Source organism: Urocitellus parryii, chromosome 2 (assembly GCF_045843805.1).
Source record: "Urocitellus parryii isolate mUroPar1 chromosome 2, mUroPar1.hap1, whole genome shotgun sequence".
Lineage (NCBI taxonomy): Eukaryota > Metazoa > Chordata > Mammalia > Rodentia > Sciuridae > Urocitellus > Urocitellus parryii.
In genome coordinates this window covers 93895298-93910486 of record NC_135532.1, presented here as the reverse complement: position 1 = coordinate 93910486, position 15189 = coordinate 93895298, and the positions used below count along the sequence as shown (strand labels likewise).

The 15189-nt window shown below is 37.7% G+C and overlaps 1 protein-coding gene across 1 annotated transcript in view; it reads right to left on the bottom strand.

Annotated features, from left to right (window-relative positions):
• The window catches only part of Dock3 (dedicator of cytokinesis 3), a 656066-nt gene that overhangs the window by 99050 nt on the left and 541827 nt on the right, over nt 1–15189 (bottom strand). The window contains exons 16-21 of the mRNA XM_077793451.1: nt 13889–14051; nt 13297–13403; nt 12586–12757; nt 12119–12216; nt 9403–9486; nt 8252–8352 (exon numbers count right to left, since the gene is read on the bottom strand). Of these exons, the coding sequence (XP_077649577.1) occupies nt 8252–8352; nt 9403–9486; nt 12119–12216; nt 12586–12757; nt 13297–13403; nt 13889–14051 (725 nt within the window). The remainder of the gene's footprint in view (nt 1–8251; nt 8353–9402; nt 9487–12118; nt 12217–12585; nt 12758–13296; nt 13404–13888; nt 14052–15189) is intronic.

The window sequence follows — 15189 nt, the reverse complement described above, 5'->3', positions numbered from 1 at the left end:
CATTACTGGCAATGCATAAAACTGGAAAGCATCATGCTAAGTGAAATAAACCAGACTTAGAGAATCAAAGGTTGAATATTTTCTCTCATATATGGAAGCTAAAGAGAAAAAAAGAAATTTAAAAAAGAGGATCTCAATAATAGAAGGGAGATCAGTATAGTAGAAGCAGGGGACCAAGGAGGAGGGAGGAGAGGAAGAACAGGGGAGTAAAGTTGACTGAATCATGCTATGTGCATGTAATGAATATATCACAATGCATTCCAATTTTCTATATAACTAAAATGCACCAATTAAAAAACAATTAAGTAAATAGAAGGAAGATTAATAGAGTAAAGAAGAACAGGGGTGGAGAAGGAGAGGGAAAGGGGTAGCATTGGGATTGAAGTGGAGAAAATTATGTTATATGCATTTATGAATATGTCAAAATGAATCCCATTGTTATTTATAATTGTAATGAACTAAAAAATAAAAAACAATTTTAATTTGTGCTAATTTCATAAAAGAAATGGTTATTTCTTATTGTTTCAATTGTCTTAGATAATATGTTTCCCATATTTGTTTACCAATTACATTATTTTTTTTTTTAGTGACTGTCTATTTTTTTGGCATTTACTTGAGAGTACTGTATTTAACTACTAGATGTTTCTCATAGGAAAAGTAAGACTTATTATTAGCAACTTCACCATCATTTCTTAGAAGGAAAAGTACACCAACTATGTAATAAACTATGGTTTAAAATGTCAGCCGAAAGCCCGCAGTTAACATCATACCCAAAAGTGAAAGACTGAAAGCTTTTCCTCTAAGATCAAGAATAAGACAAGGATGCTTGCTTTTGCCACTTTTTTCCCCAACATGTGCTGGGATTTCAACCCAGAGCAATAATTAAGAAAAAATAAATAAAAGGTACCTAAATTAGAAAGCAGAATGAAAAATTATCTCTGTTTTCAGGTGACATGATCTCAAATGTACAAACACTAAAGACTCTACAAGAGGCTAGTTGCAGTGGTGCATGCCTATAATTTCAGGAATTTGGGAGGCAGAGGCAGGAGAATTGCAAATTTGCAGCCAACCTTGACAACATAGCAAGACCCCAACTCAAAAAAAAAGTGCTGGGGATGTAGCTCAGTAGTAGACTACCCATGGATTCAATCCCCAGTGCTGGGGGAAAAAAGTTAGACTAATAATGAATTCAGCAAAGTTTCGGACACAGAACAACACAGAAAAATGAGTTGTGTTTCTGTATACTAACAATGAACAATCTGAAAAAATTCCATTTATAATAGCATCAAAAGGAATAAAATATTAGGAATTAAGGTAAGGAGGTGAAAGACTTGTACACAAATAGCTACCCAATGTTGCTGAAAGAAATTAAAGAAAAGACCTATACATGGAAAGACATCCCATGTTCATATATTGAAAGACTTAATGTTGCTAACATGTCAATACTTTTTTCTTTCAGAAATAGAAAATGCCATGCTAAGATTCATATGGAATCTCAAGGACCCAGAATAGCCAAAACAATCTTGAAGAAAAAGAACAAAAGTCTCATACTTCTTGATTTCAAAACTTAGTATAAAGCTATTGAAATTAAAACAATGTTGTACTGACATAAAGACAGATATCTACAATAGTGGGATAAAACATCCCGGAAAACCTTCCCATGGATGGCCAAATAATTTTCAACAAGAATGTCTAGTCCATTCAATGAGAAAAAGACCAACAAATGATACTGGGAAAATTGTATATCCATGTGCGAAATGAATAAAGTTTGAAACTTTTCTTTTACAATATACAAAATCAACTCAAAATGGAGCTAAAACTAGACAAAAAAACCTCCTGAAAGAAAACAGGGGGAAAGCTTCATGACACTGGATTTAGCAATGATTATTTATATATCATACAACTTACATCCGGAGAATATAAAGAACTCCTATATCTCTATGACAACAACAACAACAACAAAAATCTGATTAAAAAATAACAAAAGATAAATAGATATGTCTCCAAAGAAGTCATATAAATGGCCAATAAGCAAACAAAAAGATACTCAACATCACTAAGTATTAGGGAAATACAAATGCAAATGACAAAAAGATATCACTTCCCACTAATTAGGATGGCTACTATCAAAAAACCAGGTAATGGGGCTGGTGATAGAGCTCAGTTGGTAGAGTGCTTGCCTCCCATGCACAAGGCCTTGAGTTCAATGCCCAGCACCACACACACACACACACACACACACACAAAACAAACAAACAAACAAGCAAAAAAGCCCCAAACAAACAAAAAACAAACAGGTAATAGCAAGTATCAGTGAGATGTGGAGAAATTATAACCTATGTGTTCTGTTGGGAATATAAAATGGTGTAGCTACTATTGAAAACAGTATGGTCATTTCTCAAAAAATTAAACAGACAGAATTTCCATATGATCCAGACATTCATTCCACTTTTGAGTGAATACCTAAAGAAGTAAAATCAGGGTCTTGAAAATATATTTGTAGAGGTCTGACCTACACTGCGTGGCCTGCCAACCCAGAGAGGAACACAACCCTGTGGTTTCCTATTCACCAACATGTGGCTCCACCCAAACTGCCTCCATTTTGGGACATTATAGTCATAGCCCTCACCATGTAGTAATCTCCACCACAGGACATCAAACAGGGCCAAGAGGCAGCTGCCCAATGCAGTACTGCATGCCACACTGCAGCATCACTAAATAGGCCACCCAAATGCCATGGTACAGCCCATCCTTCCAGCCCCATCTCTGAAAGTGGTTGCCTCCATCTTGGGACACCTCCACTGCCATTTTGGGTTACTTATGCTGCCTCCTCCACCATCTTTAGTTGGGGCAGCTTCCACCTTGGGACACTGACTAGGATCTGGAAGCCCAACATCAAGGTACCTACAGGCTTGATGCTACTGCCACCACCAACTAGGGGACATGGCCGCTTCTATCTAGGGACAACAACCAGGACTTGGAAAACCATCACCAAGGCCCACTGCACCAGAGATATTTCTACTAGGTACGTTAACAGACGCTATCCTATTGCAGAGGTACTGGGGAGCCCTGGATGGGGTTGCCTCTCTTGTTTTTCCTCCTGCTAACAGCCAACTTCTTTTGACTACCTTTAATTAGTCCTATAATCTAATACCTCTATATTCTCATGTCCTACTTCATAAACATCACAGCCTACCCCTCTCTCTGTCTACCATTAGAAACTGTAAACCATTATGCAAACTTACTGGTTATATGGTAGAGGATAACTGAACTCATCATTTCTGTTTATAGCTTCCAAATAGAAGCTAATTGATTTATGGCTGCATATTGGTTGTATTGGGTGCTATAAACATTGATATACCCTCCCCTCACTTAAAGGTGAGATATTGGCAAACTGCAGGGATACTACAAGACTATAAGGTAGAAGCTGCAATACCTTAGATCTGCACTGCAAGAGAGGAAGACACATAGACAACATGAAAAAACAAGAGAGAAAGTACCCCAAACCAAGATACTACAACAATAGAATCCATCAACAGTGCAGTAGATGAAATGTCAGAGAAGGAATTCTGAATGTACATAATTAAAATGATCTGCGAATTAAAGAATGATCTAAGTGAGCAAATACAGGCAAAATTGATCACTCTCAACAAAGAGATAAGAGAGCAAATACAGGTAGCAGATGATTATTTCAAGAAAGAGATGGAGATTCTGAAAAACAAACAAACAAACAGAAATCCTGTAAATAAAAGGAAACAATAAACCAAACAAAAAACTCAAGCATCACCAACAGACTAGATCACCTGGAAAACAGAACCTCAGACAATGAATACAAAATATACAATCTTGAAAATAAAGTTGACCACACAGTGAAGATGGTAAGAAACTATGAACAGAACATCCAAGAATTATGGGATAACATCAAAAGACCAAATCTAAGATTTATCAGGATAGAGGGAGGCACAGAGATTCAAACCAAAGGAATGCACAATCTCTTCAATGAAATTGAAAGAACGAACAAGGCTCATTCTCGGAGCAAATGCCCGTTTATTGAGGAACAGATCTGCATATTTATAGAGCCAGGGGTCGTTTGACAGTTGGCATGGGGTGCTTTCTGATTTGTGGGTAGGATCAGGTGAGCCAGCAGGGCTAGTCTGATTGGTGGGTAAGGATCATGTGAGCCAGCAGGGCTCACCACTGGACCGCAGGATCATGTGAGCCAGCAGGGCACACCATTGGACGGCTCTTCTTGGGGGATGGGAAGTTAGTCTTTGGAGCCCGGTTGACTCCCAACAGAAATAATATCAGAAAATTTCCCAAACATGAAGAATGAATTGGAAAATACAAGAGGCTTACAGGATATCAGATGTATAAAATCACAACAGATCTACACCAAGGCACATTATAATGAAAATGCCTAGAATGCAGAATAAGGATAGAATTTTAGAGGCTGCAAGAGAGGAATCAGATTACATATAGGGGAAGACCAATTTGGATCTCAGCAGATTTTTCAACACAGACCCTCAAAGCAAGAGATCTGGAAAAATATATATCAAGCTCTGAAATAAAATGAATGCCAAGCAAGAATTTTATATCCAGCAAAATTAAGCTTTAGATTTGATGATGAAATAAACAAGAGTTAAAAGAATTTACAGCAAGAAGGCCGGCACTACAGAATATTCTTGGCAAAATATTCCATGAAGAGGAAATGAAAAACAACAATGAAAAATCTGCAAAGGGAAGAACTACACTAAAGGAAAGTCCAATCAAAGAAGAAACCATGTGATGTTAAAAACCAAAAATAAACTAAAATGACTGGGAATACAAACCATGTCTTAATAATAACCCTGAATGTCAATGGCCTAAATTCATCAATTAAAAGACATAGACTGTGGTGAGGATGCAGGGAAAAAGGTACACTCATACATTGCTGGTGGGACTGCAAATTGGTGCAGCCAATTTGAAAAGCAGTATGGAGATTCCTTGGAAAGCTGGGAATGGAACCACCATTTGACCCAGCTATTCCCCTTCTCGGACTATACCCAAAATACCTAAAAAGAGCATACTACAGGGACACAGCCACATCCATGTTTATAGCAGCACAATTCACAACAGCTAGACTGTGGAACCAACCTATATTCCCTTCAATAGATGAATGGATTAAAAAAGTGGCATTTATATAGAATGGAATATTACTCAACACTAAAAAATAACAAGATCATGGCATTTGCAGGGAAATGGATAGCATTAGAGCAGATTATGCTAAGTGAAGTTAGCCAATCCCTAAAAAAAATGCTGAATGTCTTCTCTGATATAAGGGGGGTGACTCAAAATAGGATAGGGAGGAAGAGCATGAGAAGAAGATTACCACTAAATAGGGAAGAGAGGTGGGAGGGGAAAGGAGGGAGAAGGGGATTTGCACAGAAGATGGAAGGAGACCCTCATCGTTATACAGAATACATGTATGATGTTGTGAGGAGAAAACAAAAAAGAGAAGTGTGTCTCATTAGATTGGGAGGGGAGGGGAGGGGAAGGGGGGATAGGAAGGGCAGCAGAATAAAATAGAAATTACTGACTGTATGACCAATGTGATTCTGCAACCTGTACAATCAGAAGAATGAGAAATTATACTTAGAGGATCCAAAAATTCCAACCAGAAAACTTCTAGAATTAATAAATGAATTCAGCAAAGTAGCAGGATATAAAATCAATACTCTTAAATCAAATGCAATTCTGTATATCAGTGATGAATCCTCTGAAAGACAAATTAGTAAAACTACCCCATTCATAATAACCTAAAAAAACTTGGAAATCAATCTAACAAGTGAAGTGAAAGACCTCAACAGTGAAAACTACAGAACACTAAAGAAATAAATTGAAGAAGACCTCAGAAGATGGAAAGATCTCCCATGCTCTTGGATAGGCAGAATCAATATTGTCAAAATGGCCATACTACCCAAAGTGCTACACAGATTCAATGTGATTCCAATTAAAATCCCAATGTCATTCCTTATAGAAATAGAAAAAGCAATCATGAAAATCACTTAGAAAAATAAGAGACCCAGAATATCCAAAGCAATCCTTAGCAAGAAGAGTGAAGCAGGAGACATCACAATCTTAAAGATATTGATAAATTTCTAGAGACATATGACCGACCCAACTTGAATCAAGAGGACAAAGAATATTTAAATAGATCATTTCAAATAAAAATTTAATAAAGAAAGAAAATTTAAACAGATCAATTTCAAGCAATGAAACTGAAGATGCTATCAAACGTCTACCCACATAAATACCTCATAGTCGACAAAGATGCCAAAAACATGTATTGGAGAAAAGATAGCCTCTTCAACAAATGCTGCTGGGAAAACTGGAAATCCATATGCAGCAAAATGAAACTAAACTAAACCCCTATCACTCATCATGCACAAATCTCAAAGTGGATTAAGGACCTAGGAATTAGACCAGAGATTCTATCCCTAATAAAAGAAAAAGTAGGCCTGAATCTTCATCATGTCAGATTAGGCCCTGACTTCCTTAACAAGACTCCTAAAGTGTAAGAAATAAAATAAAGAATTGATAAATGGGATGGATTCAAACTGAAAAACTTCTTTTCAGCAAAAGAAATAGTAAGGTGAAAAGAGAAAGCCTACATAATGGGAGCAAATTTTTACTACATGCACATCAGATAGAGCACTAATCTCTAGGATATATAAAGATCCCCCAAAAAACTTAACACCAAAAAGCAAACAACCCAATCAACAAATGGGCTAAGGAACTGAATAGACACTTCTCAGAAGAAGAAATACAATTGATCAATAAATATATGAAAAAAATGTTCAACATTTACAGAAATGCAAATTAAAACTACTCAAGATTCATTTCACTCCAGTCTGAATGGCAGTTATCAAGAATACAAGCAACAGTAACTGTTGGCGAGGATGGGGGGGAAAGGCACACTCATACATTTCTGGTGGGACTGAAAATTAGTGCAATCAATCTGGAAAGCAGTATGGAGATTCCTTAGAAAACTTGGAATGGAACAACCATTTGACCCAGCTATCCCACTCCTTGGTCTATACCCTAAAGACTTAAAAACAGCATACTAGTACCACAGACACTTCAATGTTTTAAAAGCATAATTCATGATTTTTAAACTATGGAAGCAACTTAGATGCCCTTCAATAGATGAATGGATAAAGAAATTGTGGTACATATACACAATGGAATATTTCTCAGAATTAAAAGAGAATAAAATTATGGCATTTGCAGGTAAATGGATGGAGTTAGAGAATATCATGCTATATGAAATAAGTCAATTTCAAAATACCAGGGACAAATGTTTTCTCTTATAAGTGAATGCTAATCCATATGGAGGGGGGTGCACAGGGATAAGTGGAGGAACTTTGGATGGGGCAAAGGGGAGAGGGTAGGGGGCAAAGAGGTAGGAAAAATGGTTGAATGAGATGGACATCACTGGTACATGTAGGATTGCACAAATGGTGTGGCTCTGCTTCATGTACAACTAGAGAATTGAAAAATTCTGCTCCATTTGTATACAATGAATCACAGAGCTTCTTACTGTCATGTATAACTGATTAGAACTAATAAATAAATAAATACATAAACAACAACAAAAAAGATATATTTGTACATTCATATTCATTGGAGCACTTTTAAAAAATGCTAAAAGGTAGAAGTAATCCACTTGTCCATCAATGGATAGACAGATGAATAGATAAAATGTGATTGATTTTATATAAAAATATGTAAATAAATATATATACATATATAATATAATCTGACAAATGCTACAACATGGATGAAATATCAAGAAATTATGTTCACTGAAATATCTACTCACAAAAGGACAAATACACTATGATTCCTCCTACATGAGGAACTTAGAGTAATCAAAATTCATAGAGATAGAAAGTAGAATGGTGGTTTCTAGGGGCTGGGAGAAATGGGGAATGGAGTTATTGTTAACTGTTACAGAGTTTCAGCTTTATATAATGAAGAGTTCTGGAGATGGATAGAATTCTGATGATGGTTGTACAACAATACGAATGGCACTGAATTATAAACTTAGAAAATGGTTAAAATGGTAAATTTTATGTTACATATATTTTACCATAATTAAAAACATTAAATTAAAAAAGTCAACTGAATGTGGTTGCAGGCTGAACTTTTAAAAAAAGTCTTTCTTGGTACTCAAACACAAGTCCTAATAATAACACTAAATGCAACTTACTTATATGCCAGGGCTCCAGCAAAGTGCTTCTGGATATATGTATCCATTACAGGCCGGAAGTGGAAATACTTGATGTCTCGGAGCAGGTTGATGATGAAAACCTGGGAGAGAGAGTGCTTAGGTCACCAGGGTTCACTGGAGGCTTCAGACCTATCTCTAGCAAGAAAGAGATTATCTTTTTCAAGGAATGCAAACTGTCAGTGTTTTGTCTATTGTTCCCCATGGGAAATAGCTATAAGATTTCCATTCTGTGTTTTTCTCTTCTCTCACTCCCAGTATCCCAATCAGATCCAGAGTTCATTAGTTTGTGCCTGTGTTATTCTGAGCCTTTCCCTTTACAATAATTTTGAGTAGTACAATATGGATCAAAATCAGGGACAGGCAAAACACTATCTGTGTTGGTGGCATAAACACTAAAACTTGGAAAACCTGATGGAAAAAAGATTGTCTTGTGAGCCACATCAAGCTATGGAAGGCTGTGCCCTTCAGAAATGGGGCTGGTGGCAAGCGGCAATTCCAACTCTCAGCTTGGTTCCTAATCATGTAGATTGCAGTATCTGGTTTTTCTTGAGTGAATATACAGCCATCTGGTGGGACAAGATATATTAAGAAAAATGCACTAAACATTAGAAATCCTGTCAGTTCTTACTAAAACAACCTTCTGATACTCTGAATCTGAAACAACTGCATAGAATGAAAGAAGGAGAGAACCTCCAGAGGACTCTGGAACTGCACAGGGTTTTGGAGACTATCATGAGTGAGTCTCTGCTTTTCCCAGTGGTTGTATTCTACTTTGTTGGTGAAAAATTGACCATCTATTTTCCTCTACTAGTCCCTGGGCCTCTTGCTGGTATAGGTCACTACTGCTGGAGCTAGGCAACTCTGCAATAGTGATAAGATGGAGGATTCAGAACTATAAAGCCTAGATTTGAACCTGACCAAGCTGAATTCTTCAAACCTGATCTTGGAGAGATTTGCCTGGTAGGTTGGTTGGTTGGTCTTCCTTGGGTGACACTTCTCAGTCCCTTTTCTATTGGAAATATCTGAAGCTTTTACTGCCTCATTCTAATAATTTAGGGTGTTTATTTAAAAAGTTTTGAAGTATGTGATAGGAATAATTAATAAAAATGAAAAATCAAGAAGTGACTTACCAGAGATTGAAAAACCAGCAGGCCATATTTCTCTGTATTATCATCCAAAATCACGAAGAGTGTATCTAAGATGTCCTGAAGAAACTGAAACAACATGAAAAGCAGAGGGCTCAGGTCTCAGGTACTTGCATGCATGGTTAAATTCCCATATACCAGTGAATTTCACTCTCAATAAAATGAAATATCTAGAATCTTAAAACAGGACTTAAAAACTGTCTTGTATCCTGTCTTCACCTAGCTAAGGGATAAGTAGGTGGACAGGGGTTTGTTTACAGCCCAAAGACTCTGAAAAAGACTTAGGAAGCTCTTCCTGTTGAATAGGTTCTAAATCTATAAGGAAAGAGCTATTATCTTAGACAAACAAAGAAATAAATAAATTGGACATTCAGGCAGAATAGCAGATTCTGATGCAAAATTTGAGAAAAAGAGCTCAATTTCTTGGGTCTTCACAGAGCTTACCAGTCCCTTACTCTCTACTGTGACCTAAATATATACGGTACATTTGGATGAGGTGTGACAAGTTAGACTTTACCTACAGTAACTATTTTTTAATTTAGGAATTAGTATTCTAGGAGAAGGGAGAAGGCAGCCAATGAGGACTCTCAGTGAAAAGTAAAAGAAATCTGATAGTGTTCTTTATTGTTGTTGCTTTTTGAACATATGCCTTTTTTCTTCTTTTTTAAGTTAAAAAGAGAGAAACTAATAAATACTGATAGATGCTTAGAGTCTAAAAAGCAAATATAATACTTTGCCAGTCAAATCCCAAATTAAATGATATAATATTTATAATTTATTTCAAACAATATGAAGTGGAAGTGTAGATTAGAGTGTTGATGGGTCAGGACTGGTAATGAGTTAGTAGTTCTTGGAATTAGATGAGGGATGCCCATAGGACTCTTTTTATACTATTTTCAACTATTGCATAAGCTTGAAATTTTTCTAGTAAAAAAGTTTAAAAATTAAAAATGTCAGCATATGCTCTTTATATTCTCTTCTGGTGAATCAAGACAAATTACTGATATTAAAACCTGATATGCGGGGGCTGGGGTTGTCGCTCAGTGGTAGAGCACTCGCCTAGCACGTGCATGCCCTGGGTTCAATCCTCAGCACCGCATAAAAATAAATAACGGTATTGTGTCCAACTACAACTAAAAAATAAATACTTAAAAAAAATAAAATAAAACCTGATATGCTAGTAGGATGTTTTCTTGTCAGGAATATGACAATTCCTACTCTTTTGTATTAGGGATTGAACCCAGGGGCGGTTAACCACCAAGCCACATCCCCAGCCCTTTTTTATATTTTATTAGAGACAGGGTCTCGCTGAGTTGCTGAGGCTGGGTTCGAACTTGCAATCCTTCTGCCTCAGCCTCCTGAATTGCTGGGATTATAGGTGTGTGCCATCGTGGCTGCTATGATAACTCTTTCTTAAGAAGACTACAGATTTCTTAACACCTTATCTGCAAACCTAATATTTTTATGTTTAAAAGGAAAATATGAGTATCAATTTATCTTAGATTTCAAAACTACTATTAGTCTATGAAGAATTTTTTAAAAATTCTATGATAATTGGATCAATTCATTAAAACCAAATTCATACATTAACTTTATAAAAGTACAGACTTTAAAAACTAGAGCTCTGAAATGAAAGTATAGACAATGCATCTATGCTAACTGATTTGTTATGGCAGAGCTAAGGAAGCTCATTATGAACAGAACGTCTTCTCAAGATTTAATCTGTAGCCTATATTCTGTTGCTTTTGCTGATGACTGAAAGCATCTCCACGTAGAGTTCAGTTTGTTGTGTGTAATTCATCTACTGGGTTTTCACCACCAGCAAGTGTCTGGGTGGGCTTAAGTTACAAATGGGTGGCCTATAGAGGTCATATAAAAACAACTGGGAACTGGTGGTATTGCTGTCAGCCTGCTTAAGGTCATTAGATGAGAAATGTCATAAAGGTATCTGGAGGAAGCAGTTGAGGTAGGTGGGTAAAGGTTTCACTAGCATGGACTTGAAGTGAGAGATGGGGCAAAATCAGCAGCTACAGATGAATGAATATTATTCAGAGTTTGAATAATTAGGAAAGCAGACCCAGAAAGACATTAGGTTGGGTTGAGGTAAAAGGGTTACAAAGTAAAGAAAATGAGAAAGAGGCCTAAAAGAAGGCAGAAGAGACCTGAAGGAATATAGGCAGCAAAAAACACAGGGATTGGTTCTGGGAGGATGCTTTTACCACTGCCCTTTACTAATAATTTTTCTCTCAGTGAAGAAAATGGGTTTATAATTATAATTAAAATATAGTCTTTAAAAGGTTATAAACTTGGTATGATAAATACTTTTTTTCTTTGTGTGGTACTAGAGATGGAAGCTAGGGCCTGTGCATGCTGGGCAAGTACTCAACCCCAGCCATTTTAAATTTTATTGTGAAAAAGGGTCTTGCTAAGTTGCTCAGGCTTGCCTCAAAATTGTGAACCTCTTACCTCCCAGTCCAAGTAGCTTGGATTACACCTGGCTATATGCTTTTATTAAAAACTAGCTAACAAAAAACTGAAACAAAATGAAACAGAACAAGAAAAACCTCCAAGATATTCCTATTCATCTATTATGTATCTGGAGAAATAGCCTTAGAGGCTTACTAGCAGAAATCACGGGGAGTTAACGTCTTTTACCCAGATTCTTTCCCAGCAGTATGTTTGCACAAAGTAAAAGACATACCTTAACAATCTCCTCCCCACTGACATGCCGCAGCCTCCCTAGGATGTCCATGATCCGGTCTGGAAAGGCCTTCCATTTCAGTAGAGCAAGGAGGTCCACTAGAAAGCAAGCCCAAAAGATGGTGAATCCTGGCTCGTTCAAGGTTGAGCAAGGCCAAGACTCCCCAAGACAAGGACAGGTAAAATCTAGAGGAAGAGAACTAGCCATGAGCATCATATTGGACTCTTTAATGCTAAGGTCAAGGCCAAGATCTATCTGTGCACCCTGTATGTGCACTCTGGTGCTACTAACACCATGGAAACCTCATAGGCTGTTCTTGCTGAGGGATTCCATCAACTTCAAAACAAAAGAAGTCCCTTACTCAGGTATGAAGAAGTAATACTCTCTTGTCTCCCTTAACATGCACTAGCAATGTGGAACCAACAACTGAGGACAGTGGAGGGCACCTTGCAGGCAACATTACCTACCATTTTGGGTGAGTTTGGTAGAAGAGAGCTGTGTGGAAATGAAGAAAGACTCTTTGGTGCTGCGCTGGAAGATGAGGCTTGAGGGGATATTAGGGCAGCCATTGTAGTCTTCCTTGCAGCAGGGCAGGCCCAGGTACAAAGCATGGTTGTTAAATGTGCTATTCTCATCACACTGTAGATGAAAAGTAGAGAACTGAAAATGTTTCTGGAGCCATGCCAGGTGGAAAAATCAGGTCCCAGGGAATTTTTGAGCTGATATTTGCTCTTATCTTCCTAAGGCTATACCTTGAGTCTCAGGTCGTTTTGGAAGAGTGTTTTCTGTTTAGAAACTTCCCAGAACATTTTACGTGCTTTTTAAACAAAACATGGAAAGGAATGTGGCCTCCACATGTTGTGCAAACAAACTTGGGTGGCAGCTAAGCTGTGACAGCAGAACCATGATCTCAAATAGCAGGACTTAGAACTTAACTAGCCGGGACAACAATTGCATAGAGGAGTCAGTAATAAATTTTCATCCAATGAAGTGGGAGGTTGGAAACAAAAGGCCTCTTGGCGTTAAAAACAAAAGCCTGCCCACAGCTGTTCTGTTTTCACCCATCACCACACTACTCTGACTCCTCTGACCTGCCCAATAAAACCCACCTGAGAACCATGTGTGAGAGTTGCCACAGGAGGTAAAGAATGGGGATGAAAGACAGCCAAGCCCCATACCTTGTACACATAAAGCTCATGAATATCATCTGAGAGGGTGGTGCCATCATCACGCATCAGGGGTGAGAATGCAAAGCCAAAGAGTTTCTTTTCCCCTTTGTCTTTTGCTGCAACCAGAGGTAAGTGTTAGCTATTTTTGCCTTTCATTTTGCTTTTTAATAGAAATTCTTTTTGTGTTTGTCACCTCCACTCTTTTGACCCTTCTTTCATTAACTAGGTAGCAAGCTGACTACAGAAATGATGAGAAATGTACTAGAACAAGCTTCCATTTATGCCTCAAGATATACAGGCTACCTAAATACAAAGAGAAACTAAACTGCTGGTCTTGATGACCTAGGAGTTCTTTGAGAAGCAGTTTAATAGTGCAAAGGAAAAATCCAAAGGAGAATGATGCTAGATATTTCAGACACTAGGAAGGCCCATGGTTCTTTTACACTCCAAAGAACACCCTCTAATAACATCTGATCTCTTGAGTATCCATTTATTCCTAAGTCCTCCTTTTCCTGCCCCAATAAGAATTCTCTTAATTCTATTCTACAAAGGAGAGTTATATTCATATCCTCAAGGGAATGTGAAGGGGAGTCTCACTCACTGGAACAATGTCTGAATTCGAAGCGCAGATGGGAGCCCCGAAATCTGTCAATGGGGATAGGCAATTTAATAATTTCTCCCCAGCGAGGACTATTACTGTGATAGAGGACAAAGGAGTGATAGGAACTTCTGTTTGGCTCTCCTGAACCCAAGCTGATGCAATCCTGTAAGAGAGAAGCAAAATAAGGTGTTATTTTCTTGAAGGGAGCGTCTGGATTCTGTGTATCACCAGGACATTTTCTCCTGTGTGAAAGTTTTATTTTCACATCAGGCTAAGTCTATGAGATGAGAGTGTACTTGACTTAAATTTAATACTTTTAGAAACAACTGTGTGGATGGTATAAGCAATTAGCAGTCACGATTGCTCCTTGTTTTCCTTGGGGCAGAAGTTACCACACACACTGCTTGGTAAATTGGAGGGAAGCTAGGTAGTGCATCTGAATCACTAAGATAGACTATCTTCAATGAGAAAGGAAAGAGTAAGTTCCGTGAGAGAAGTCGACTACACAGTATTGCACCATATCATAAAGAAATACTAAATTATAAATCAAAAGAGCTTGCTTTCTTAATTTTCTTTAGTCCAGTGTTGGACTTGCATTTTAGATCACCCTTTGCTGACTTTCCTTGGATATAAACAAGGAGGGCCAGATTTAACTTGACGCGTTCCCAAATGTTGCCATGAAGATATAGTCCCAAGAGTACCTGAGCCTCTGTCCTGGAGGACAGGAAGCTTTGGGCAACATGATCAGGAGCACCTCCCTGACACACAGGAGCAGCATGACTGACTAATAGCTTTGCTACTTTTGACACTTTCCATGCAAACTATGGACATGTCAAGATCCTTCTGTTTGGTTTTAAAAATGATACATAAATTACTGTTTTCATCACTGTTTCAACATTCTCCTTTATTTCTGGCTTGCTTTGGAAGATGATATCAACTAGTTTTACCTTTTTCCTCTTTCAAATGGGAATGATCCCTTCTGCCCTGCATGCCTCATTGGGACTGTTGCCAATACACAGAAGTGAGACTTATGAAAGACTGATTTGCCTTCTATCAAATGCACTGCAAATGGTGCCTTGTTACTAACCATGAACTTAACTGTGATATGTCTAAGGGAAAAACTGACAATATAAATATTGCATACCAGGTCTCTGTTTTCAATGAAGAGTGCCAGAGGATCCTTGTACTACATGAGCTGGAAATAATGTTCCAGGACTGAGTTTGCTGTTCTTTATTTCATAACTTGGTACCAGCCGGTGAGTGTCTAAGTTTTACTTATGACCAAAGTGCAAATATAATTT